Consider the following 26,935-nt stretch of genomic DNA (forward strand, 5'->3'; position numbering starts at 1 on the left):
GAGGGCCCCATGATCCCCTATTGCCCAGGGGCCCCATGCGTTGTCAGTCCTCCCCTAATTGCAATGTAATCAGATGGTATATGCATCTCAAAAGCAATCCACTTTTCCTAAAAAAGCTCTTTCCTTGTGGCTACATCAATTCATCTTGTTCTGAGCCCGACACCCATGTAGCCCTTAAATGGGAAGATGAAGCAAAAGCTTCTAACAATAACTTTCTCCATATTTGTAAGGAATAAAAAAACAACATATCTTTATTTACAAAAACTGTACGAACAGCGGACAACGACACGTTGACCAGCAGCCCAAAATAACATAAAGCTTTCCCTTTCTCTTAACTTTCACAAGATGATAAATTAAAAATTTACAAAAATATATATAGGAAAAATAAACATTCATCCAGATCTCTTTCATTCTTCAAAATGGTGGCCTGGTTAAGCCATCATGTTTTTTGTAGCCCACACGGATAACACTTAGAGGTTCTGCGAGACCCAAACCTAGGATTGTGGAAATCCACTGTGGCCGAATCACGGCGGAGGATGAATGTCAGCTTTACAGCCGGTACATCTTCCCACCCCCCTCCAAGCGTCGTTGCGAGGGCGTTCCAGCAGTTCTATCGAGTAAATCGCTGTGGCAAGTTTGTGTATAAGGCAGCTTAGGATTGTCACTGATCAGCTCAGAAGAAGCAAGGAGGCTTTTCAGCTGGCATTCGTTTTCGCCCTGGCCTCTTCTCCCCCCTCTGTGCACTCTCCTCCCTCTTCCATCATTATAGAGAGGTCCAGGTCATCTTCATAAGGAGGAGCATCCGGAGAGCAACCTGTGCAGGCCTGGAAAGGACAAACAATTATTATTCAGAAACAGCTGAAACCAATAAAACGCCTAAAATCGGACTGCGGCGTAAAATGCAAGGTCCGCTTATAATGTCAAGGGCCCTTCCCCTGTAAAATCCCCTACAATTGGTATATGAAGAAAAAAAACATTTACATAACAAGGCTGGTGTCAAGATTACGTTAAAAAAAGTATGAGATATCAACCCTGGGCTTGGGCAGGAGAAAGGCCTCTAAGCCTGACCCTGGGCGGAAATGTCTGATCTGACAAGGAGCGAATACAATTGAATAACAGCGCACACAACCATCCCTAGAAATAAAAATTCAGTGTTGTAGCGACTTACCCTAGGTTCACACCTATGCGGCCGTGCAGGCCACGTTTTGCTCGGGTACGAGAGCACAATCATTTGAATGGACTCCCGTGCCCCTGACACACAGGGAAAGAAGTCCCTGCACTACTTTGGAAAACACAGCCCGCACAGGAACCGAGGTTCCCAGTACGGTTGCGTTTCCCAGTGCGGGCAGTGTGCCTGTCAGGGTCCGCTGCAGCATCGCGCCCGACGCATGCGCGGTCTTGTCAGCTCGCGCCGGGATACGGGCACTAGGTCCCGGCCGGCCGCGGCTGAGGGAGACTCGCGCATGCGCAGTAGGCGCCACGAGTCCCTGCTGGGTGGCCAATGACAGCACAGGGCGCGGTATTTAAAGATGCCTTGCGCTGTAATGAATTGCCGCAAGGTCTCTTCCTGTACCTGTACCATTATTGACCCGGATTGCCCTGACTACGCTGCCTTCTCCTGATATTGACCCGGATTGCCCTGACTACGCTGCCTTCTCCTGATATTGACCCGGATTGCCCTGACTACGCTGCCTTCTCCTGATATTGACCCGGATTGCCCTGACTACGCTGCCTTCTCCTGATATTGACCCGGATTGCCCTGACTACGCTGCTTTCTCCTGATATTGACCCCCAGCTTGTTTTGACCTCTCTGCGGACTGACCTTCCCTTACTGACCCTGCAAGTGACCTGACTATCCTTTGCCTGCCGTTTCTGTACCTCGCTGCCCCCTCGGTGACAACTAGCTAGTTTGACCACGATCCGTCCATCCATCCCTCCATCCATCCATCCTGCCTGGGCCTGCCGGCCTCCTCACATCAGGCTCTCCTCCTGTATCCATCCCCGGAGGTTCCCTCTGCCACGGGTGGGATTGCTCGGAGGTCGTGACCTGGTCCTGGTCTGCTTCAAGTCCATCCCCACCATCAGGGGCCCCGGTGAACACGCAGACCGGGACTTAGACTCCACGCTCTGGGTAATCCTGCCTAGTGGGCTGCCAGAGGCATCACCAGGCGGATTCCTAACAGTGCCATTAGAACTAATGGCACCCGCCCTCGGGTCCGCATTTCTCTGTGAGGGTGGTGCAGCTGCACGGATTTTCATGCGGATCTGCAGCGGCACCACCCGCATAAATGGGGTTAAAGTACAGGGGTTAGACAAAAAAATGGAAACACTACATGATTTGCAGGTGTGAAAACATGTTTTGCATTGAAAGCAGAAGTGAAGCAACATTCTTTTGCTCCTGCTATGTGATGAGACACCTAACAGGTGAAAATCCTAACTTTTGTCATTCACTGCAAGTAACGGGGTCATGTCAGAGCTTGCTGAGCTTCAAAAAGGGCAAATTGCTGGTGCCACTTAGCTGGTGCCTCTGTGACTGAAGTTGCCAATTTATTTGCCGTGTCGCCAGGTACAATATCAAAGGTTATGATGGCGTATACAGTTTCCAGGAAACAATCGTCTGATAAGCAATAGTGCAGTCAACATGAGACAAAAAGGACATTGAGCAGGATTGTGACCCGGAATAAGAAAACAACTGCTGCAAAAGTGAGTGTAGAGCTCAATCTCAGTCTTCACGGGACTCATGGGTCACATGAACTAATGTCCCCATTATTACTATTCTGTGGACAACCCAAAATTTGGGAATTTCTTTACTTTCACTCTCAGTGATAACAGTAACCGTGATATATAGAGGCTGAGTCCCCCTAGCGGTGAGAGCAATAAACGTGTACACTCACAGTGATATTGATGACGTGCGGTAATCGTCCTCTTCTGACCCAGCTATGGACTTCCCCCAGCTCCCTCTTCTGCTCCTCACTAAACCTCGGCTGGTTTCTCTGGAGTTGCTTGAGTTTCTCCCGATCTTCCTGAAGGACGCTTTGCATGTCTCTGTGTGGATGCAAACAACGGAAACCATAAATATAACAGACACTAATTTTAGAACAGTCTAAAGACCTTATTCATGTAGTAAACATCTAGGGTTCTAACCTTGAGGGAATCTGGTAGGACATCATCACTTCATGGTCAGCATTGGCCATCAGTAGCCACAGTGGGTCCTGCATGACATATCTGATAACTTTCCGCTCAGCCTCTTCCCGCTCTGCCTTTTTAACCCTCAAATCTGTCTCCGATGAATCGATGCTCCCAAAATATTTGCTGGTGTTGCTGCTCTCGCTGCTCCCTAAGAGAAGAAAAGGAAAAAGGAAGCGAAATATGGATTAGGAGGGATAAAGTGGTTCAATTAAAATCCATGGAATAATATTTTAAACAAACCTGTCGTGCAAACTAGAAGTCAAACTTACTCTTGTGCTGGGCACCCATCCATGTAGCTTGCCTGTAGCTCGTCACCCCAATCTATTTTAATATTTTTATTAAGAAAGTTTTTGTTTTAATAATACAACAAGCTCAAGATACGCCCACGCAGGGTCAGAGCAGAATAATAACATACATAAATAGAGATGCATCCTGCTGACTTGTATTAGCCAAATAATGGAATGTCCAATCACATCAAAGAGGGACGGCAAAAAGCGAATAGTAGCAGCAGCAATCCATCATATTACCGGAAAAAAAAAACATAGAAAAAAGCAATAAGAAAATATAAAAACATAGAAAAAAGAAGGAAAAAAGAAGGATTCAGAGAGAAAACATGGAAGAAAAGAAGACTAGAAGAGTCACGGATCCAGGGCCAGCACAGGCAACGACTATAAGAGACCATAACTAGTAGGAGGCAAGGATGGCGGGGAATAATGTATCCAAGGTTCCCAAACCTTAAGGAATCTCGGATGAGAATCTTGAAGAAGGCTACCCATCTGTTCATTGATCAGCATAGCATTCATCCGGGTCTTCACCCCCTGGAAGACAACCGAAGGGGTTCTCAAAGCTTGAGCTATAGCATGTCTGGCTGAAATGAATAGGTAGGATGCCAATTTCTGCTGAGACCTCGACAGACCCAAAATTGGGCAATGCAGGAGGGCCACCTTTGCATCCCCATGGACCGTAATATGAAACAACATTTGCAGCAAACCAAAAACCTATCAATCGCCCGTCACCCCAATCTAAGCTACAACTCAGTCAAAATGCTGGTGTTCACAAAAGTTCAAATACCCCAGCACTCAGACAGTAGTACATCTGATGGTGTCATAGCCTGTAATGTCTTGCCCAATGCAGCCCTCCTCAGATCAGGAATCAACAAACTGCAAACGCCTAGAGCATTACCACCATAAATATTTATTGAATCCAGAAGACAAAAACATACAAACATAAAATGGAACAGACGTGTTAAAAAACAACTCCAGCTGTAAGGCAATGTCATCTAACCATGCATACCACAGTTGGAAGGCTGACGTGTTTCGGGGAACATGCCCCTTTCTCCAGAGCTATGCTCCACACCCGTTCCATTTTATGGTGGTAATGTACTAGGCAGTTTGTTGAAGATTCCTGATCTGAGGAGGGCTGCATTTGAGCCCTCCTGTGTGTTTTTCAAAATGTTGGTGATTCAAAGAAACAGAGCCCAAGACGTGCCCCCTGCCTCTCTTCAGGTTTCTACAGCCAATCCCAAGGCCCCAGCGCTGTTTCATGGGCATCAGGGAGACTATTATAGAGTGTGCACTTACTGAAGAGCTGAAGCAGGGATTGGAGAGGCACTAAAAGCACACAGCACTGGTTTGGTTTTTAGTTTATAGGACAGGTTTGCTTGAAATTTTTTGTTCTACAAAAAGATATAAACGTGTATTGCAAATATAACAAAAAAAATGTTGTCTCAGTTAATCTACAGATAAACACAAATAAATCAAATATCTTACTGGTGCCGCATGCGGAAGTGCTGCCTCCATTAGAGCCCATGAAACCAGAAACAGCAGAGCCGGTGCCAGAGCAGGAATCCTCTTGGAGGAGGAGATCCAGAAGATCACTAGAACTAGACAGAGCATCGTGGTGCGATGAGGACTCCTGATTATCACCCTGGAGATGAGGAGAAAGAGAATTTTCATGATATAATTATTTTCATGGGAAACCAACGTGAAGCATTTAACCTTCAGGTTGTACTGCTGCCTAGGGGAAAAATGGGCCCTAACAAACAAAATGAAACTGTAGGCCAGTCCAGGCCCTTCCCACTACCGGCATATGCCTCATTTTTTCAATGGAGAGGGTGGAACCTGATCCGTGAGACCATAAGCTTGCTTGCTTAAAAAAGAGTTGGGTGTTTAATGTGTTGTATGTCACTTCTTGGTGCCAACTCTAAGAGGGCAACATCACTCCAGGCAGCATGTGTCGCCACTATCAGTAGGCACAATACAAACAGCCCTGGAGACGCTGGTAGAGTGAGAGATGAAGGCACTTGGTACAATGGGATTGTCCTCCTCCCCCATGTCCAGAATCAGACATGTTATAGAAACACAGTGGTAAAGCAACGCAAGGCTCAGGACTCATGGCAAGGTCACCAGAGAATCACAAAACCTGGACAGCTGGTAGCAGATGGCTACAGGTGACCAAAATCATTGTAGGCATGGAACAGGATTGGACCAAAGCCTGGAGTTTTACCTTGCTTTTGCAAGCAGGAGCAGCATGGATATGATTCCTTGATGCTGTATGACAAGAAACAGAGCTGAGCGCATGGGACACGGGACCCCCCCCCCCCCAGTAGATGATGTCAGCATTCAGTCCAACAGTATTAACCCTGTATGTAGAGAAATCTTGTGGGAAATGGAGAATTTTAAAAGGTGCCCAGGGACCTAAGTAAATGAGGTAGCTCCGAGTGCTCAGCCCAACCGGCCTACTCAAAAAGCAACTCTCCAGAAGCAGGACAAGAGCTGAGGCAATTCCAAGAGCTCTGGGCCTGGAAAGCACTCCATGACTAACCTGTAGCAGCACAGATTCTGGAAAGTGTCCTACAAGGAACCCAGTGCCCAAAGTTATCCCTACAGCAATGCAGGGGGTCCAGACGTGGCACTGAGGACAGCCACACTGGATTGCTGCAATTGATGTTCCAGCAGTGATGTAGTCTTAATTAAAGAAAAAAGGTTCTACCAAAAAAAATGAATTTGTCTAAAACCTTCAGTCATCAACACAGCAAAGCTGCAATAAAGAAGTCCACCCTCCTAGGACACTAGCAAAAATGGAGACATGTTGGTAGCTGGAGGGGCTATGCTGGGCTGGCCTACAGTCTTTTTGTTTGCGGGTGTACATTCCTCCTTTATGTGGCAAAATATCCCAAATATTATACATTTCCTGTGTCCCTCCATGGACAAGAAAGGAGGCCGTTAGATAGGTCTGAGTAGACAGAGGAGATGAGGATAGTACAGAATGGTACACACAATGACAGGACGGAGATAGGGAGGACAGTACAGAACACACACAAAGGATATAATAGGGTGGTATACACACACCAAGATATAATATTGGGGTCACATGGGATTTGTAAAGGTCGGGTGGATACAGAATGACAAGATGGGAAAGGTGATGACAGCGCATGACACTGTAACAATGTAAAGGAGGCATTGAAACATAAATAATCACCATGCAGTTCTCTGGCTGTCTGTCTTCTTCTCCAGTTCCTGTCCCCTGGTTGGGCCCTCCGGATGTAGTATTACCAGGGGCTCCTCCTCCTTCCTCCTCTGGCTCCCCTCCTGGTCCTCCTCCTCCAGTACTGGGCTGCGGCAGCTCCTCCATCTGCAGTAAGTCAAGCTGTAGCGGAGAGCTGCATCGTGACGGGAAGAGCCGCTGGGGCGGGGAAGAGGAGCGTGAAGGAGGAGGTGGTGGGCAGGTGGCCACAGGGGTGGGAGGAGTTGGTGTGGGTGGAGGGGCTTCAGAGGCTGGCGTTGGAGCTTCTGGAGTGGGATTAAAGGTAGGGAACCCTGAAACTCCAGGAAAGAAGGGCGGTGCCACTGGGGGAGGTTGGAAGAGATAGTTGGGGAGTACGAGGGCAACAATGGGTGTGACAAGAGGGTATCTAGGGAGGGGCGGGGCTGGTTCAGGAACAGGAGGTCGGGGAGGGAACATGGGGAGGGGATAACCAGGGATGACTGGGGGCGGAGGAGGCAGGAGAGGAGCCTCAGGGAGATTGGTCGTTGGCATGGAAGTGGGTGACAAAGGTTTGCCCTGCTTTGGCCTCTTGGCTTTGGATTTTCTGCTTTTGCCCCGACGACCTCCATTATTTGTACCATCCCGCGATGGGGGAGCAGGATTGCTGGCAGAGCTGTGGTGATGTTGGTGGGATCTGGAGGGCTTAGTTCCTGTGTGGAAGAAAATTAGAATAAGTAATATTCACAAATGACCACCAAATAAAGTACCAATTTCTGAAAACATCTAAACAATTCATAGCCAAATTACTTATTCTGAATGGCCATGATGGGCATCTTTTCCTAGAGTCAGGTAACTATACAGGCCTCAGCCCTTAGTCACATGAACTCTGCTAAAGGGTTAACGTTCAAATGGCCAATCTCCCCCTCCAGCAGAGGTTGTGTGATGTGACTATTTAGAGCAGTGGTTCTCAACCTTCCTAATGCCGTGACCCTTTAATACAGTTCCTCATGTTGTGGTGACCCCCAACCATAAAATTATTTACCCAGTAATTATAATTCATGAGTGTCGTTTTACCTCCAATACTGCTGCTTTCAACACAGTAGCTGCTTTCTACACAGTAGCTGCTTTCTACACAGTAGCTGCTTTCTACACAGCAGCTGCTTTCTGCAAAGTAGCTGCTTTCTACACAGTAGCTGCTTTCAGCACAGCAGCTGCTTTCTGCACAGTAGCTGCTGTTTACACATCGGAAATATATTTCCCATGATCTTAGGTGACCCCTGTGAAAGGGTCGTTCGACCATCAAAGGGGTCACGACCCACAGGTTGAGAACCACTGATTTAGAGCCTTCGGTCATCTTGGCAGGACCATTGGGTGCCAGGAGCAGCATCTGCCCCAGGAAAGCTTTCAGCCATTCTGCTTCTCTCAATTAATGAATCCTTAGAAGACTATTAACACAGATCAATGTTCACAGCATAGGTCAACTTTATTTACGGATACATAAATTCCACAGGACAGATCATGTTGCTAAATAAATACAGGTGTCTTCATTAATATGAACCTGAATAATGTACATATGTCAGTAAATTTACTAAAGAAGTGGACTACCCCTCAGCAGGAGAAAACATGCATAGACATTTCATTCCTAAAGGATTGTCATAATTACCTTCACTGGTTTTGCACCAAACAGCCCTAATCCTCCTCTTCTGGGGTCAACGTCGGCACTCCTGGTCCCTCCTCTTCGGCGCATGCCCCCCTAGGAATCTGATTCCTATGGGGCCACTTGTGAAGACTCAATCCCGAGCCAGGCTGCCTGCGTTCATAGACACAGACAGCATAGCCCAGCCCCCCAACACAGAATTTGACAGTCATTGGCTCCTGCTGCTGCCTCTCTGTCCTGTGAGGAGAGAGAGAGCAGACAGAGCCGCTGTTCTTGGATTGAGATCAGACTCAGGTCAGTTTAATGGGGGGCTGGGGGGATTCGGACTCAGGTCAGTAGAATGGAGGCTGGAGGGTTTCGGACTCAGGTCAGTATAAAGGGGGCTGGGGGGATCCTGTGCACACAAGGTTCTTTACCGTAATGCTGTTGAAGTACTACAAGTCCCATCATGCCTCTGGGTTGTCTTGCCTGTGGATGTCAGAGTCTTGCAAGGCCTCATGGGACTTGCAGTTCCTCAACACCTGGAGGGCCATAGTTTGGACACCCTTGCTTTAGAAGCACTTTAAATCACATAGGGCTCTGGCATCCCCCTTGGAGGATGAGAATGGCACATGCAGGTTGTCTATAGGAAGGAGGGATGGGACACAAAAGCTGAACATCTCCAACTAACTGGAAGGCTGCTCAGATATTGAGGTATGAGAGGTCCAAGGAGAGCCATCCCACTGTAGAGGTCACTTTCCAATGTAGGTGAGCCCATAGGACAAGGACACCATGCTGAAATAATTAGACTTCCTATAGCCCAGTTTATTAGAGTAGAATATATTATTACATTGATTTTTGGGCTCTTGCTACTAGATCTGTACTAAGCCCTCTGTGCTGGAGTTGCCTTCTAAAAGCGGCTCGGTCGGTAAAATAAAAATGGCAAAACAATGTTCTCCTGGAAACAATATAGTAAATACTTACCTCTACCATTGCTCATGCTGCTGAAGGCCCCTTATTTAGGAGAAAGTGCCACTGGAGAACTTTAGAATCAGACACTACTGAGAATGTTACATAGTCTGGCTGAAAAAAGACAAAAGTCCATCCAGTTCAACCATATAAATGAAAAAAAAAAGTTCTAATCCTATACCCACAGTTGATCCAGAGGAAGGTAAAAAAAAAAAACAGCAAAGCATGATCCAATTTGCACCTGCAGGGGAAAAACATTCTTTCTGATCCCCCGAGAGGCAATCGGATATTCCCTGGATCAACTTTACCTATAAATGTTATATCCAGTTATATTCTGTGTATCCAAGAAACAATCCAGGACTTTCCTACAGCAATCCACTGAGCTGGCCACAACCAACTCTTGAGGGAGTCTATTCCACATTTTCACAGCTCTCACTGTGAAGAAACCTTTCCGTGTTTGGAGATTACATTTCTTTTCCTCCAGACTTAAAGCATGCCCCCTTGTCCTCTGTGATGACCTCAGGGGGAATAACTACACCGAGTTCACTATATGAACCACTGATGTATTTATACATGGAGATCATATCCCCCCCTATGTATTATACATGGAGATCATATCCCCCCTTATGTATTATACATGGAGATCATATCCCCCCTTATGTATTATACATGGAGATCATATCCCCCCTTATGTATTATACATGGAGATCATATCCCCCCTTATGTATTATACATGGAGATCATATCCCCCCTTATGTATTATACATGGTGATCATATCCCCCCCTATGTATTATACATGGAGATCATATCCCCCCTTATGTATTATACATGGAGATCATATCCCCCCTTATGTATTATACATGGAGATCATATCCCCCCTTATTAATTATACATGGAGATCATATCCCCCCTTATGTATTATACATGGAGATCATATCCCCCTTATGTATTATACATGGAGATCATATCCCCCCTTATGTATTATACATGGAGATCATATCCCCCCCTTATGTATTATACATGGAGATCATATCCCCCCTTATGTATTTATACATGGAGATCATATCCCCCCTTATGTATTATACATGGAGATCATATCCCCCCCTTATGTATTATACATGGAGATCATATCCCCCCTTATGTATTTATACATGGAGATCATATCCCCCCTTGTGTATTATACATGGAGATCATATCCCCCCTTATGTATTATACATGGAGATCATATCCCCCTTATGTATTATACATGGAGATCATATCCCCCCTTATGTATTATACATGGAGATCATATCCCCCCCTTATGTATTATACATGGAGATCATATCCCCCCTTATGTATTTATACATGGAGATCATATCCCCCCTTATGTATTATACATGGAGATCATATCCCCCCCTTATGTATTATACATGGAGATCATATCCCCCCCTTATGTATTATACACGGAGATCATATCCCCCCTTATGTATTATACACGGAGATCATATCCCCCCTTATGTATTATACACGGAGATCATATCCCCCCCTTATGTATTATACACGGAGATCACATCCCCCCCTTATGTATTATACACGGAGATCACATCCCCCCCTTATGTATTATACACGGAGATCACATCCCCCCCTTATGTATTATACACGGAGATCACATCCCCCCTTATGTATTATACACGGTGATCACATCCCCCCTTATGTATTATACATGGAGATCATATCCCCCCCTTATGTATTATACATGGAGATCATATCCCCCTTATGTATTATACACGGAGATCACATCCCCCCTTATGTATTATACACGGAGATCACATCCCCCCTTATGTATTATACACGGTGATCATATCCCCCCTTATGTATTATACATGGAGATCATATCCCCCCTTATGTATTATACATGGAGATCATATCCCCCTTAATCTCCTCTTCTCAGGAGAGAATACATTCAGTTCCTCTAATCTTTCCTCATAGCTGATCTCCTCCATTCCTCTTATCAGTTTGGTTGCCCTTCTCTGTACTTTCTCCAGTTCCCCAATGTTCTTTTTGTGAATTGGTGCCCAAAACTGAACTGCATATTCCAGATGAGGTCTTACTAATGATTTGTACCGGGGGAAATGATATCTCTCTCTTTGGAGTCTATACCTCTTAATACAAGAGAGAATTGATCATCTGATCCCTCGTTGCACTTAGTGGTTCTTCCCACCAACCTCTATGATAAAACAGGACACAGTGGTGATGTAAGGCCCAGCGGATCAAACCACTGAGCACAGCAGGGGGACAAGGAAATTGACACTCCTGAAAGTGTCAGATTTTGAAGAATTCTTGGTACGCAGTTCCTCTTCATTAATATATCTATATAGTCCTCCCGCGCTCAGAATGTCAATCTCTAAATATAGCCGCTAACACCCTACCACATACCACAATGGACAATAATTAAATATAATAATTTGGTGCTGTGCTAATAATTTATCCCTTGAATCAAAATAAACAGAAAACTTCACAGAAAGCATATAAATCCCAAAATATATATAGAATAGAATGCACATAAAAATCATATATAACAGTGGAATCCCCAAAGTACTAAATCTAGATAAAAATATGATTTAGTATTTTCCTGTGCATTCTATTCTATAAATCTTCATATTCATTAGTACCTATATATGGTGCACTTAGGTTACACCCTAGATTTAGTACTTTGGGGGTTCCACTGTTATATATGATTTTTATGTGCATTCTATTCTATATATATTTTGGGATTTACATGCTCTGTGAAGTTTTCTATTTATTTTGATTCAAGGGATAAATTATTAGCGCAGCACCAAATTATTATATTTAGTTCCTCTTCACTACAACGGTGTTTAGAGGCACAGGTAAGGAGAGAGATGTGTACTTATTTTCTTTTTGGGAGAACATGGCTTATTTTAAAGTGACAACAAATGGATGTCAAAAGCAAAGGGCAGACTGGAACCTTCTAAAAGTACCAGTGAAGATGGAAAACTGACCTCTAGGTCCCCGTTGGCCCTGCTCCTCCCATGCTCCCGCAGGAACAGGGTCGAACACCCGCAGCTGGCTGAGGTTGTGCACGCGGGTTAGGAAGGCTTGCTCCTCCCGTTGAGTGTGGGCAGAGAGGACTTCTTTGGTCAGCCCCAGCGGTCGCAGTGGAGGTGGTGGGGCTGCAGGGCATGGGGACTCCTCCAAAGGTACCATTTCAGCTGTGGGAAGAAAACACAAGAATATAATGCATAAGTTCTTCATAAAAAACCTAGGAATTCTTTATTTTTTTTTTACTTGTACATATGGAAAGGGCAGGCAAGGCAGAGACCAGGGGCGGACTGACCATTTGGAAACTTGGGCACTGCCGGAGGGCTGGGGTCAGTAGGGGGCCCCATGAGATGCCCCTGGTAACTTTTTCATAGGCTTTTTTGAGTTTGGGCAAGGACACAGGGGCCCCATGATCTCCTGTTGCCCGGGGGCCCCATGAGTTGTCAGTCCGCCCCTGGCAGAGACACTCTTACATTTTATAAATTAAAAGATTAAGGAAAAAAGTGCATTCCAACCAAGCAAGACAGGCTTACATGTGACCCGATCGGGAAGGAAACCGCTAAAGTCTGAGTATCTGAGAAATGTCATCAAGCGGTTTATCAGAGCTACACCCATTGGTCCAAGATGGAACAAATGGAACTATGTATAAAATCCTGCGCACCGGTCATCGGCAAAATGGTGCCTGCTTAACCCCCCTGGCGGTATTCCCGAGTGTAGCTCGGGGTAAAATTTCAGTACCAAGAGCGGTAACCCCGAGCTACACTCAGGAATACACTGCGGCGTTGCTCAGGGAGTCCCTGCAGCACTTACCTTGTCCTTCGCTCCCGCGATGTGTCCCCTGCAGCGTCCCCGGCTATCTCCTCCGGCCGATGCCGGCATCCGGCTTCCGTGTTCCGGTCCCTGTGACGTCGGGACGTACGGGCGCCGGAACCGGCGGCAAATTTGAAATTTTTAAAAAATGTCATTTTTTAAAAAATGATTATTATATAGTAAAACATTGCTGTTTCAATGCATTTCACATACATTTTGTCCCGAGTGCTTTGTCCGGCGCCCTGCCTGCATTTTGACTGTTCTTTCTGCCTGGAAACTGAGAAACGTCCATGGCGTCCAAAAAGCGTCCCTTTAGGTCAAAAGCGGTTTTAGACCGGCTAGAGAACAGCGATAGTAAATCAGAACCACTTGCAGAATTGAGTGATAATGATTCGTGGGGGAAATTCCTCATCAGACACTGAAAACGATTCTGCGACTGAGCTCAGCAATGTGCGAATTTGCCTCTATATTTAAAATTTCAGTGTTTTTGGTTTGATTACATTATTGAATTAAATTTATTATTATTATTTTATTATTTTTTATGATTATTTATTAAATTATAATTTATGATTTTGGGTTTCAAATTTAATTTTACCCGGGATGTTTACTAGACTCTTGTTCGGACAGATTTCAGTGAGTTATTCCTAAGAATTACAGGCCTACAATTAAAAAACGACATATTTCCATGCAAAAAAAAGTACCGATTTCAGCACAAATAATCAGACCGCGGAAATAATCAGACCGCCAGGGAGGTTAATTGATGCAGGCGCCCAATACACTATACTATATATATAGCTGCTTTGACGTCCGGCTGCCATGGCGCTTACCCCTTCTGAAGATGTACGTGTGACACAAAACGTGCGTCAAGGAGGAGCCCCTGCTAGCCGTGACGTCATCAAGGAGGTCCGGCGGCCACCCAATACTACCAGCTGGTCAGTGTGCACTACAGTTTACGCTGCATTCTACTATTATTGCATCCTTTGTGCACAAGGATTGAATTTTACTCCAGTACCTAAAAAGTGTGCTTTTACTTTGACTTTTAATAAAGTCATTTCCATTTTGATCAAATTACTGCATCATGGGTACTTTGTTCTGCTCTACGTTGAGCATTTAACCCCCCTGGACCACCAGGTGACCATCCCAGGGCCCAGAGGAGAGCTGTACCCAGCAGATCCCGTCTGTAGCCAGGCCTTTAAAGGGGACCTCTAGGAGTTCTATTATCCACTGAGGAGTTATCCATTCCAGGCTACATCCCATCTATGACTGAGGGGACCTTTGTTGCATATGACATAAATGTGCATTTATATTGCACCTCTGGTGAGTGTGCAATTCACTCATTATTCCTGCACAACACCGGATCATAGTTGTCACTGGGATTTAATCAAGTCACCTTTTTTCAGTTTAATCGTGGTTTCATCGCCATCAAATATTTTTTTGGACTATCATTTGCACTGTATTATGAAGCTAGTGAATGTGTCTGGTATAATTTAACCACTGCACTGCTGTTAAGGACATTATTTATACACTGTGTCTTTAGTAATACTGGTTATTTCAGGCACCTTTGTACCGTTTTATATATCCCATAGTAGGTGTGCCCATATACATTATTCTGAGCGCTGCACTACATATGTTAAGATTATTTTGGAAGGTTTTATAGTTTCCCTTTTTTAGTGTATCAGCTGCTGTTTCTTTTAGCGCTCACTGAACCCCAATCTGTCATAAAATATCCATCACTGGAATTATTATAAGAAAAATACCTAAACTGAGGCTTTAGGGGGGATTCTGAGCACTGACCACAAATAGAAGGGTCATTTTTCCCCACGATCACACTACTGTTCTAGGAGCTGAAGACATAGTAATTATATTTAGGGGTTCCCTGAGGCTGATCCTGCATGTCAAAAAGCTTGGGAAAGGCTGCTTCAATCATTTTTTTCCAGTCTAGGGCGGAAGGAGCTACTGCCTAGCAAGACTGTTTTCATGCAAGGTCCACTAGAACTGCTTGCCAACCCGCCACAGTACATTTACTTCGGCAGGTCGGCTTGTACAGGCACAATCACGTACCTGTACGTCGCTGCTTCCTTCCGGGTCCGCGAGCGCATGCATGCGTGCAGACCCGAACCACTGGGCTATCATTCGAGGAGGCGCAAGGCAATCAGCAAGTCCCAGCCAATGATTTATGGCCGGGACCTTCTGATCAGCTTTGGGAATGATAGCAGTGAGCTCTGTGTTGGTAAACAACACAGGGCTCTCTTCAGACAGCAGCAATATGCAGTATTTTTTTTCTCTCTGCAAAGCAGGGAGTAAAAAACAGCACAGTGCTTAATAAAACAGAACACAGTACATGCACTAAACATTGTTAGGCACACATTTAATCCTTTACATTTTAGGTAGGGGACGCCCGTGAGCCGTACACGCGCCCTACCCGCCCGCTATTTGCAGCCTCGGCTGTCAATCGCTGGCACCCGGTGATCGCTTAGAATCACCGACGGAGGGAGAGGACTGTATGTAAACAATACAGATCTCTCCCCTGTCAGCTCCTGCACACTGCTTTGTCTGGCTCTGCATAGTCAGACAAAGCAGTGTGCTTACAGTTGAAAGCACACACACACACAGCACATAGTTAATCCTTTGATCGCCCTAGACGTTAACCCCTTCCCTGCCAGTGTCATTAGTACAGTGACAGTCTATATTTTAGCACTGATCACTGTATTAGTGTCACTGGAGATGTCAGTGGCAGTTAGTCAGCCCCACTCCCAGCATCAGTTAGTGTCAGATTGCCAGCTGCACTATCGCAGTCCTACTAAAAGGCACTGATCACCACCATTATTAGTATAAAATAAATAAATACAAATCCCAGTATCTATACAATAGTTTGTAGACGCTATAAGTTTCAGGCAAACCAATCAATATACACTTATTGGGATTATTTTTTTGTACCAAAGACATTTAGAAGAATACATTTTGGCCAAAATTCATTAAGAAATTAGATTTTTTTTTTAATTGAATATGTTTTACAGTAGACTTTTTTTTAAATTTTATTTTAAATTTTTTTCTTAATTTTCTTTTTAATTTTATTTATTTTGGGTCTTGTTTTGTTTATATTGCATAAAAATTATATAAATAAAAAAAATATAAAAAATGTATAAAAAATAAAAATCCACCTACCAGTGTTATGATTATGATTCTACATCTTGTTCCACCATGCGGGTGGGCCCTTTTTTTTTCTCTTTTATTGTTTGCCATCTTGTTTTACGCTTTAATATGCTTGTTTCTCAATAAAAATATTGAAATATAAAAATAAAAATCCCAGTGGTGATCAAATACCACCGGAAAAAAGCTCTATTTGTGTGAAAAAAGTGATATAAATTTTATTTGGGTACAGTGTTGACCGCGCCATTAAAAGTAGTGCACTGCTAAATAGCAAAAAACAGCCTGACCATGAAGGGGGTAAAATCTTCCGGAGCTCAAGTGGTTAATTAAAGCCGAGTTCCACTCACCTGTTAAAAAATAAAATTCAGCAGCTACAAAAACTGTAGCTGCTGACTTTTAAAAAACAGCCACTTACCTGTCCCTTGGTCCCACGGTGTGTCCCCCGCAGCCCGTTTCACTGGCCGTCTTGGATTCCACGATCTTCAGTGTGGATACCCGGCGGTGACAGCTTACGGCTTCACAGCCGGGTACCCACTGCACATGTGCGAGTAGCGCTGCACTTCATGAATGGTCCTGTAGTCTTCTGGGACCTGTCACGTGTCCCAAAAGACTACAGGGAGGGGAGGGAGGACCCCTTCTGTTTCCGATCGCCTAGGCCAGGGGTAGGCAACCTGCGGCTCTCTAGCTGTTTCCCATGAGACATTGCAAAATTGACAGTTACAGCTATGACTTGCAGAGGCATGAAGGAACTTGTAGCTGGAGAGCTGCAAGTTGCCTACCCCTGGCCTGGGCAATCGGACCGGAAATGGGAGCAGGTACCTGTTAAATTCGGGTACCCGCTCCCCCGCCCCCCAAAGGTGCAATCCTTAATGGGGAGCAAGGGAGCAGTCCTTAAAGCGGAACTTCCCCTTTTGGGTGGAGCTCCGCTTTAACATCTCTTCACTAGGAGGAATTCGAGTGCTCCCATTGCGAGTATGATTTAGACTTTCAGCTTGTTTTTTTTTTTTATATAGTTGATCTTCTGAAAGAATTAAGCGTCAGACCTCATCTGCCCTGCTGGAAAGTGACAGACCCGCAGTACCACACCAAAGCAGAAGGAAAAAAAAAAGATACACAATTTTGCACACAAGATGTAGATTTTGCACACGTTGCTCAGCATTGGTCCACCAGTCCCTTCCACCCCGAATCCTCAGCAGTAGACTGGCCCCCAAGCAAATTACCCGAGTCTGGCGGTTTTTTGTCTCCCACATGGACTATTGTGCTGCTGAAGCTTCCTTGGCTAGTGATGGACACCACGCTCTCTGCCTTGCTGGGGGGAAGAGGAGGCAGAGGAGCCAGAGGTGAGGAGGCCACTGCTGCTGGTGTGGGTGGAGGAGGCAGATCCTGCCGCTGTGGTGGGCCAGCCGAGGGATCTGTGAAGAAATGCAAACAGCAAAACACGACTTTAACATTTCCACCCCTCAATTTCTGCTACTTGCACCAGCGTGTGTCCCCAGTCTCACCTTCCTTGTCGCTCTCCCCGGTCCTCTGTTTCTCCTCCTCGGAGGTGGAGGTGGATGAGGTGTACGATGAGGAGCCACATTTTCTCTTCACCGTGCCGGGAAGGTTACAGCTCTCCAGGTATCTGTAAAGGAGATGGAAGATCAGCAAAGGAAAAAAGAGGCCCAAGGCCAGATTCCACTGAGTGGGCCTCATTGATTGTGCCAAAGTCTAGTCTGCCAACCAGCAAAGGGCACAGGAGGGTGGTACGGTGAGGATGGCATTGGCCTGCACACAGCTGGATTACTGATCCCTTCTTACCGGATGATGCTGTCCAGGCAGTTGATCTGCTGGTAGGAATAGTTAGAGGTCTCTTTTCGTGCAAGTTCTTCAGGGATTCGAGGGGCCGCCGTGTCAGGAGGAGTGTTGTCTACGTTGGCTGGAGGGACTATGCGAGCCGGAGCGAGAGCTGGGGGAAGAAAAGTCACATCTAATGTTACCATAAATATGCATTTGTTTTCTATGTGTTTCCGTATGTGTAGTTTATAAATTATTATTATTATTGGTACTTATATAGCGCCACCAATTTACGCAGCGCTTTACATATATATTGTACATTCACATCAGTCCCTAACCCTCAAGGGGCGTACAATCTAAGGTCCCTAACCCTCAAGGGGGGTACAATCTAAGGTCCCTAACCCTCAAGGGGTGTACAATCTAAGGTCCCTAACCCTCAAGGGGGGTACAATCTAAGGTCCCTAACCCTCAAGGGGGGTACAATCTAAGGTCCCTAACCCTCAAGGGGGGTACAATCTAAGGTCCCTAACCCTCAAGGGGGGTACAATCTAAGGTCCCTAACCCTCAAGGGGTGTACAATCTAAGGTCCCTAACCCTCAAGGGGTGTACAATCTAAGGTCCCTAACCCTCAAGGGGTGTACAATCTAAGGTCCCTAACCCTCAAGGGGGGTACAATCTAAGGTCCTTAACCCTCAAGGGGTGTACAATCTAAGGTCCCTAACCCTCAAGGGGTGTACAATCTAAGGTCCCTAACTCACATTCATACATACACATACTAGGGACAACTTAGACAGGATCCAATTAACCTACCAACATGTCTTTGGAGTGTGGGAGGAAACCAAAGTACCCGGAGCAAACAGATGCTGGCACAGGGAGAACATAGAAACTCCAAGCAGGTTGTGCCATGGTTGGGATTTGAACCAACGACCCGAGTAGTGCCAAGTGGAAGAGCTAACCATTTAGCCACTGTGCTGCCCATAGTCTCTATCATTTTCATGTACTTCTTCCATCTGAAGTACCTTGTTGATCCTGCCAGTCACCTTCGTTCCTTGTTCTAAACTGACCACACAAAGCATAGGAGGGGATCTGTGTTAGTGTGGTCAGTTTTTATACTTTGACTGGCCATTCAGAGGTACAGGACACAGTATTTGGTAGAATGTAGCTGCTTTGCAAGGAGAAAAAAAATTTGCTAAATCATTGGCCGGAGCCCACTGTGTTAGAGTGAATCACAGTACAGACGGGGAGGCAGGCGCGTGTTCGTGCATGCCTCCTACTCGGAAGAGCCGGCTCATGTACGCGATCCAGTGCAGGAGAGCCACCGGTCTGCAGTATTTTTACTGTTGGACAGTCATCAACTGCTTAATATCAAGACTACAACAGGTGACTGGCAGTCTCTAATGACATCAAACATCCTAAACAGGTGACTGGCAGTCTCTAATGACATCAAACATCCTAAATAGGTGACTGGCAGTCTCTAATCACATTAAACATCCTAAAAGCTCCTTTTAGCCAGGGACCATGTGATCCAGGCTTCCTAGGCTACAGGAGGGAGCTCAGGACCAGATGTGTTAATTTATGGCAAATAGTACTTTTTTTTTACTGAAAATAATCGTGATTTGGTCATTCTGACATACACCACTCAGCCATAACATTATGACCACCCACCTAATACTGAGTAGGTCACCCTTTTGCAGCCAAAACAGCCCTGACCCATCGAGACATGGACTCCACCAGACCTCTGAAAGTATGATGTGGTATCTGATACCAAGCCGCCAGTTGCAGATCCTTTAAGCCCTGTTAGGTACAAGGTGGGGCCGCCATGGATCAGACTTCTCATACTGCACCCTGGTGCCATCTCTTCCCCAGGTAAGCAACGCACACGCACCCAGCCATCCACCTGATGTAAAAGAAAACTTGATTCATCAGACCGGGCCACCTTTATCCATTGCTTTGTGGTCCAGTTCTGATGCTCCCGTGTCCATTGTAGGCCCTTTTGGCTGTGGACACGGGTCAGCATGGGCACCTCAACCAGTGTGCGGCTACACAGCCCCATACACAGCAAACTGCAATGCACTGTGTGTTCTGACACCTGAGCTGCAGTAGCCCTTCTATCGGATTGGACTATATGGGCCAGCTTTCGCCCCCCATATGCATCAATGACCCTGTCACCAGTTCATCGGTTTTACTTCCTTGGACCACTTTTGGTCGGTCCTGACCACTGCAGAACAGGAACATCCCACAACAGCTGCAGTTTTGGAGTTGCTATGACCCAATCGTCTAGTCCAGGGGTAGGCAACTTGCGGCTCTCCAGCCAATGCAGGACTACAAGTTACATCATGCCTCTGCAAGTCTTAGCTGTAACTGTCAGTTTTGTAATGTTGCAATGCCTCATGGGAAATGTAGTTCCACAACAGCTAGAGAGCCGCAGGTTGCCCACCCCTGGTCTAGTCATTACAATCTGGCCCTTGTCAAAGTCACTCAGATCCTTACACTTGTCCATTTTTTCTACTTTCAACACATCAACTTCAGGGAGAACATGTTCATTTGCTGCCTAATATATCCCGCCCATATATGCCATCGTAGCAAGGTGATTCACTTTACCTCTCAGTGTTCGAAATGTTATGGCTGATTGGTGTATGTTCTGTCTCTTAGTGTCGATGACAGGTCCACCCTACGATCAAGGGTTTGTATGTGCGCAACTCAACTTCTACTTTAGGAATTCAACAATGCTGCAAAAGATGTCTGAACAGCAATAAGTCTGAGGGGACGTACCCTGAAAATGTCCTCGATGAGGTGGTCGTATGACCCTGGAGCCCAGGAAGATCTGCTGGCCCCCACTCTTCACTGTGTGGACATTCTGGCAAAGTTCCTGAAATGTCATCTAAAGGAACAACAAAACACATGATGAGGAATGAGGAGGATTTGAGGCACAAACTGGTCTGAAAAGTTTCTCATTTGCTACCGTAACAGAATATCTGTGATCCTATTGGTTGATGCTGATGACAGTCAGCTTTGGACCATCCTTGCCAGAACCATTTTAAAAATGAACCTATATAGGTTTTGGGGGGGGGAGGGGGTCACTGTTTTTTATTTATTGATTGCTGCACTTCATTCGCTTCACTTTTCCCACATCTGTATCACACAGGAACGTGCTTTGCATTCCTATGCGATTCACACGTTCATATGGAATTGGCTGAAATCGCACTGCACCGCACCAAAAGTAGCACATGCAACCAGATCACATGCAATGGTGATCCAGTGCAGGCAGGTGCGGGCAAACGTACTGTACTGCTTGTGGGGGGTGATGGTTTTTTGTTTTTTTTTTACACTGCTTTTACAGCCTTTATGGGTGCAAAAGCAATCAATCATTGCTCCTTCTCTCTGGCTGCATTCTTGCAGCCATTGAGAAAGACTGTGTGAGCTGTGATTGGTCACAGCTTGTCACATGGTACAAAACTGTTGTCAATAGCCCTGTACCATGTAATCTCTGTGATCATTCACAGATTTTACACGTGGTAAGCAATGATGTCAGGAAGTGACATCTTTCTTACTACTCTTCATGTGATCACTGATTGACCAATCAGTGATCACATGAATTGGGACCTCACACAGAGGTCCTGTACAGCGATCTGTGTCCGGAGGGCACAGCTGGCACCGATCGCGGTGCTGCTCGCTCCCAGGGAGCACGCTTCGGCAATGATCCCCTCATTCACAGATTTCACACGTAGTAAGGAATGATGTCAGCAAGTGACATCTTGCTTACTACTATTCATGATTGGCCAATTACGGATCATATGAATCACACAGAGGTCTCGTACAGCGATTGGTGTTTCGCTGTGTCCGGAGATCGCAGTGCCATGCGCTCCCAAGGAGCGCGCACAGGCAGGGAATGTGGGAGGACGTTTATAACAGGCCACCCGCTCCTGCATTGCTCCCGCCCGGCCGTTTATGTACATGGGCAGACAGGAAGTGGTTAATTAATATTACACGTTATTACATTAATATTATACATTAACCCCTTCGCGCCCGCGCCTCCCGGTCCTTTAAGGGTTTCAGAAGCCAGGAGGTGGGGCAGGGTTTAGGGTCATGTGACCGCCGTGACACGCCATCACATGATCAGGAAAGGTCCCAATTGAAAGAGGAGATCGGGACCTTTCTGTGAGTACCGGACATGTGTGCAGGGAGCGTGCAGTGCACGCGCTCTCAGCAGATATGTCTTTTTTTAATAGAACGCAAATGTGTGGCCGCTCGGCGTCTAGGTCCAGATGCCGGGAGGCTGCACATTTGCGTTCGGCGGCGTGAAGAGGTTAATGATAAATTACAATTATATTGATAAATTACACATCATTATACATTACTAATTCATTATAATTATTAATTTTACACTGTATTATTATTCATCAAGATCTGAGCAGCTCAGTGTTAACAGATTCATTGTCACCCGTACAGGTTTGGGCTCTGTCCGCTCCTCGATGACCATGGCATTGCTGTCACTGGACGAAGCATTGCAGTGATACGGTTCTTGGGATGTGTTGCTGCCGCCGCTTCCATTCCCGCCTCCGGAGGACGTGCTATGTACAGGCTGTAAAATACAATGTGTACAATTGTCACGTTACAACTGGAATATAATGAGAATGTGAAGTCCTAACTTCCCTAAATCAGCAGAGATAATTCAGGTGGATAAAAAAAAAACATATACAGTATTTTTGAGGTTTTCAGCCGAGTCGATATCGTGCAACAGCTGCTAGACACTGGGGTGGAATTACTAAAGGCAAATAGTCTGCGAACTGCAAGTGCAGTTGCTCCAGACTTAGTAATTGAGGTAAATTGCTCAATAAGAGTTTTCATGGAGCAGTTTAACGAAATTCTCAGCTTTCCTACTACACTTACAACGGACTACCTGTGGCAGCCAATTAGAAAGAAGTTCAGGCAGCTGCACCAATGAGGTTGATGCCTATAGACAAATGGCAGCTGTTTCAAAAGCCAATCAAAATAATTAATTAAATGACACAAAGAGCACAAATGACTACAAGAAAGGGAGGAATGGAAAAGGAAAATATAGAAAAAAATAAAAGCCAGTAGGAAAGGAAGGTAAAAAAATCAAAGGGAGAAAAGAGGGGAGAGGAGAGAAAAGAGGGGAGAGGAGAGAAAGGAGGGGGGAGGAGAGAAAGGAGGGGAGAGGAGAGAAAAGAGGGGAGAGGAGAGAAAAGAGGGGAGAGGAGAGAAAAGAGGGGAGAGGAGAGAAAGGAGGGGAGAGGGGAGGGGAGGGGAGAGGAGAGGAGAGGAGAGAAAAGAGGGGAGGGGAGAGGGGAGGGGAGAGGAGAGGAGAGAAAAGGAGAGGAGAGAAAAGAGGGGAGAGGAGAGAAAAGAGGGGAGAGGGGAGGGGAGAAAAGAGGGGAGAGGAGAGAAAAGAGGGGAGAGGGGAGGGGAGAAAAGAGGGGAGAGGAGAGAAAAGAGGGGGGAGGGGAGAATAGAGGGGAGAGGGGAGGGGAGAGGAGAGAAAAGAAGGGAGAGGAGAGAAAGGGAGAGGAGAAAAAAGAGGGGAGAGGAGAGAAAAGAGGGGAGAGGAGAGAAAAGAGGGGAGAGGAGAGAAAAGAGGGGAGAGGAGAGAAAAGAGGGGAGAGGAGAGGAGAGAAAAGAGGGGAGAGGGGAGGGGAGAGGAGAGGAGAGAAAAGAGGGGAGAGGAGAGAAAAGGAGAGGAGAGAAAAGAGGGGAAAGGAGAGGAGAGAAAAGAGGGGGGAGGAGAGGAGAGAAAAGAGGGAGAGGAGAGGAGAGAAAAGGAGAGGAGAGAAAAGAGGGGAGAGGAGAGGAGAGAAAAGAGGGAAGAGGAGAGAGGAAAGAAAGTAGAGAAGAAAGAGTAGAGAGGAAAGAAAGAAGAACGGAAAAAGGAAAGAGAGAAAGAGAACGAAAATAGAGGAGAGAGAGGTGAGCGAAGAGATAGGCGAGGAGAGCGGAGGGAGGAGAGCGGAGGGAGAAGAGCAAGAGGTGAAATGAGGTGAAGGGAGAGGAAAGGAAGGAGGAGAGGAGAGGGGAAAGGAGGAGAGGAAAGAGGAAGAAAGGAAAAGAAAGGAGAAAAGTGGAAAGGAGAGGAGAAGAAAGAAATGAGACAAAAGGAGATGAGAGGGAGGGGGAAAGGAAGGAAAGATGAAATAAAAGTAGGAGAAAATATGGAAGGAAAGAAATCAGAGAAGGAATGGTCTGTACCTGCATCAATATCCTGTGTATCTTCTCCGACAGTTCCTGAATGTCCGGGTCTATAGGCTTCATTTCTGCCCCTTTGGGAGCAGTAAAGATGTCTTCGTTGAGAGGACTTCTATAGAGAGACAACAAGAACTGGGTAAGATGGAGACAGACACAGAACCCAAAGGGTTAGAGGGACCAGGCAGAGACATGGACAACTTCAAAACAGGTGAAAAAAATAAAAATTTTTCCTTCAAGCGACTAAAAGTTACTGGCTCTCCTTTTTTTCTCCCAAAAAGCTGTTCCGGTGTTATAGCCCCCTTATGCTACACGGCTGTGTAAAATGTAAGTTTTCTGGTCATGCTGCTCTCTATCCTTGGAACCACAATACCATTTTCCAGGTGTATCGGAAATCTGACTGCAATACCTTCCCTGCTGCCTGTACTGCCTGAGACAGGAGACTGTCAGAGACACACACAGAACAGACAGCGGGCGGGGGTTTGTAACACGCAGTGCAGAGTCTTCCCCTTCCTTAATTCTGTACCCAACACGGGTCACTTCTGCTGCCTAACTTACAGCTGATGTGCCAGGAATAATGGGAATCTCTCATGTAGTGGACCACACTAAATCCCGCATGTAGTGATCTCACACGTAGTGGACCACACTAAATCTCACATGTAGTGATCTCACATGTAGTGGACCACACTAAATCTCACATGTAGTGGATCTCACATGCAGTGGACCACACTAAATCTCACATGTAGTGATCTCACATGTAGTGGACCACACTAAATCTCACATGTAGTGGATCTCACATGCAGTGGACCACACTAAATCTCACATGTAGTGATCTCACATGTAGTGGACCACACTAAATCTCACATTATTATACAGTATTTATAAAGCGCCAATAGTTCGCTCAGCGCTGTACATTACAAAGGGGGACAGAACATGTGACAGAACAATACCAATACAATGCAAAACATGCGAATACTGTCAATGCGAAGACTGTCGCCTTCTCTATTCACATTCAGGCGCTCCCTCAAAACCCATCTCTTCAGGGAAGCCTACCCCACCCTCACCTAACGGCCATCCTCCCTCATTCCTCCTACCACTTCATCCCCCCCAGCCACTTCCTACTGTACCTTTACCCCCTCCCTCCTAGATTGTAAGCTCGTAAGAGTAGGGCCCTCTTACCCCTCGTACGCTGTCTGTCTTTGTTGTACTGTGCCATGTATTGTCCCCCCTATTGTACAGCGCTGAGCAAACCCTTTGGCGCTATATAAACTCGTAGTAATAATAATAATAGTGGACCACACTAAATCTCACATGTAGTGGACCACACTAAATCTCACATGTAGTGATCTCACATGTAGTGGACCACACTAAATCTCACATGTAGTGATCTCACATGTAGTGGACCACACTAAATCTCACATGTAGTGATCTCCCTTGTAGTGGACCACACTAAATCTCACATGTAGTGGATCTCACATGTAGGGATCACACTAAATCTCACATGTAGTGATCTCACATGTAGTGGACCACACTAAATCTCACATGTAGTGGACCACACTAAATCTCACATGTAGTGATCTCACATGTAGTGGACCACACTAAATCTCACATGTAGTGATCTCACATGTAGTGATCTCACATGTAGTGGACCACACTAAATCTCACATGTAGTGATCTCACATGTAGTGATCTCACATGTAGTGGACCACACTAAATCTCACATGTAGTGATTTCACATGTAGTGGATCACACTAAATCTCACATGTAGTGATCTCACATGTAGTGGATCACACTAAATCTCACATTATTATACAGTATTTATAAAGCGCCAATAGTTCGCTCAGCGCTGTACATTACAAAGGGGGACAGAACATGTGACAGAACAGTACCAATACAATGGAAAACATGAGGGGATCGAGGGCCCTGCTCTTTCGAGCTTACAATCTAGTAGTGATCTCACATGTAGTGGACCACACTAAATCTCACATGTAGTGATCTCACATGTAGTGATCTCACATGTAGTGGACCACACTAAATCTCACATGTAGTGATCTCACATGTAGTGGATCACACTAAATCTCACATGTAGTGATCTCACATGTAGTGGATCACACTAAATCTCACATGTAGTGATCTCACATGTAGTGGATCACACTAAATCTCACATGTAGTGATCTCACATGTAGTGGATCACACTAAATCTCACATGTAGTGATCTCACATGTAGTGGATCACACTAGATCTCACATGTAGTGGAGCACACTAAATTCAACCCATTACCGTTTAGCAGTAGGCCTTATTTAAACTGAAGCACCCTAAAAAATGTCAGGCCAATGGTAGTCGCCCCACAGCAGAACTTACGTGCGAACTTTGTGCCTTCCAAGAATGAAGGAAACTTTGCGACTCCACGGATTGACGAAACTGCTCCAGCTTGTGTCGATGGTGACATACTCCCCAGAACGTGCACACAGGCGGATGGGAGAGTGATCGAAAGGCTGGCCAGCCTGCTGTAAGACTGAAGGGCAAAGATGTCCATGAATTCATACGGCCCATATCCCGTCACAGCCTCATACACACAGGACGTTTATTTAACTTAGGAGCCAGCTGCATTTTTGCAGAAAAAAATGCCTGATGCCTGTAAAAGTGTCTAAAGCTTTTAGGAGCTTTTACAGGCATCAAGC

At 45.7% G+C, this 26,935-nt stretch overlaps 1 protein-coding gene across 2 annotated transcripts in view; it reads right to left on the bottom strand.

Annotated features, from left to right (window-relative positions):
* Positions 1 to 222: 222 nt before the first annotated feature.
* PER1 (period circadian regulator 1) overlaps positions 223 to 26,935 on the bottom strand; it is a 103,918-nt gene continuing 77,205 nt past the window's right edge. For both annotated transcript variants that reach the window (XM_089660902.1, XM_089660901.1), the window contains exons 11-23: positions 26,616 to 26,769; positions 24,261 to 24,369; positions 22,504 to 22,638; positions 20,829 to 20,937; positions 18,081 to 18,228; positions 17,783 to 17,904; positions 17,501 to 17,692; positions 12,281 to 12,490; positions 6,670 to 7,385; positions 4,959 to 5,115; positions 3,145 to 3,337; positions 2,895 to 3,045; positions 223 to 824 (exon numbers count right to left, since the gene is read on the bottom strand). In XM_089660902.1, the coding sequence (XP_089517028.1) occupies positions 696 to 824; positions 2,895 to 3,045; positions 3,145 to 3,337; positions 4,959 to 5,115; positions 6,670 to 7,385; positions 12,281 to 12,490; positions 17,501 to 17,692; positions 17,783 to 17,904; positions 18,081 to 18,228; positions 20,829 to 20,937; positions 22,504 to 22,638; positions 24,261 to 24,369; positions 26,616 to 26,769 (2,525 nt within the window). In that variant the 3' untranslated portion in view covers positions 223 to 695. The remainder of the gene's footprint in view (positions 825 to 2,894; positions 3,046 to 3,144; positions 3,338 to 4,958; positions 5,116 to 6,669; positions 7,386 to 12,280; positions 12,491 to 17,500; positions 17,693 to 17,782; positions 17,905 to 18,080; positions 18,229 to 20,828; positions 20,938 to 22,503; positions 22,639 to 24,260; positions 24,370 to 26,615; positions 26,770 to 26,935) is intronic.

The sequence above is a fragment of the Staurois parvus genome, unplaced genomic scaffold (genome assembly GCF_062004578.1).
Source record: "Staurois parvus isolate SC_StPar_1 unplaced genomic scaffold, SC_StPar_1.0 ptg001287l, whole genome shotgun sequence".
NCBI lineage: Eukaryota > Metazoa > Chordata > Amphibia > Anura > Ranidae > Staurois > Staurois parvus.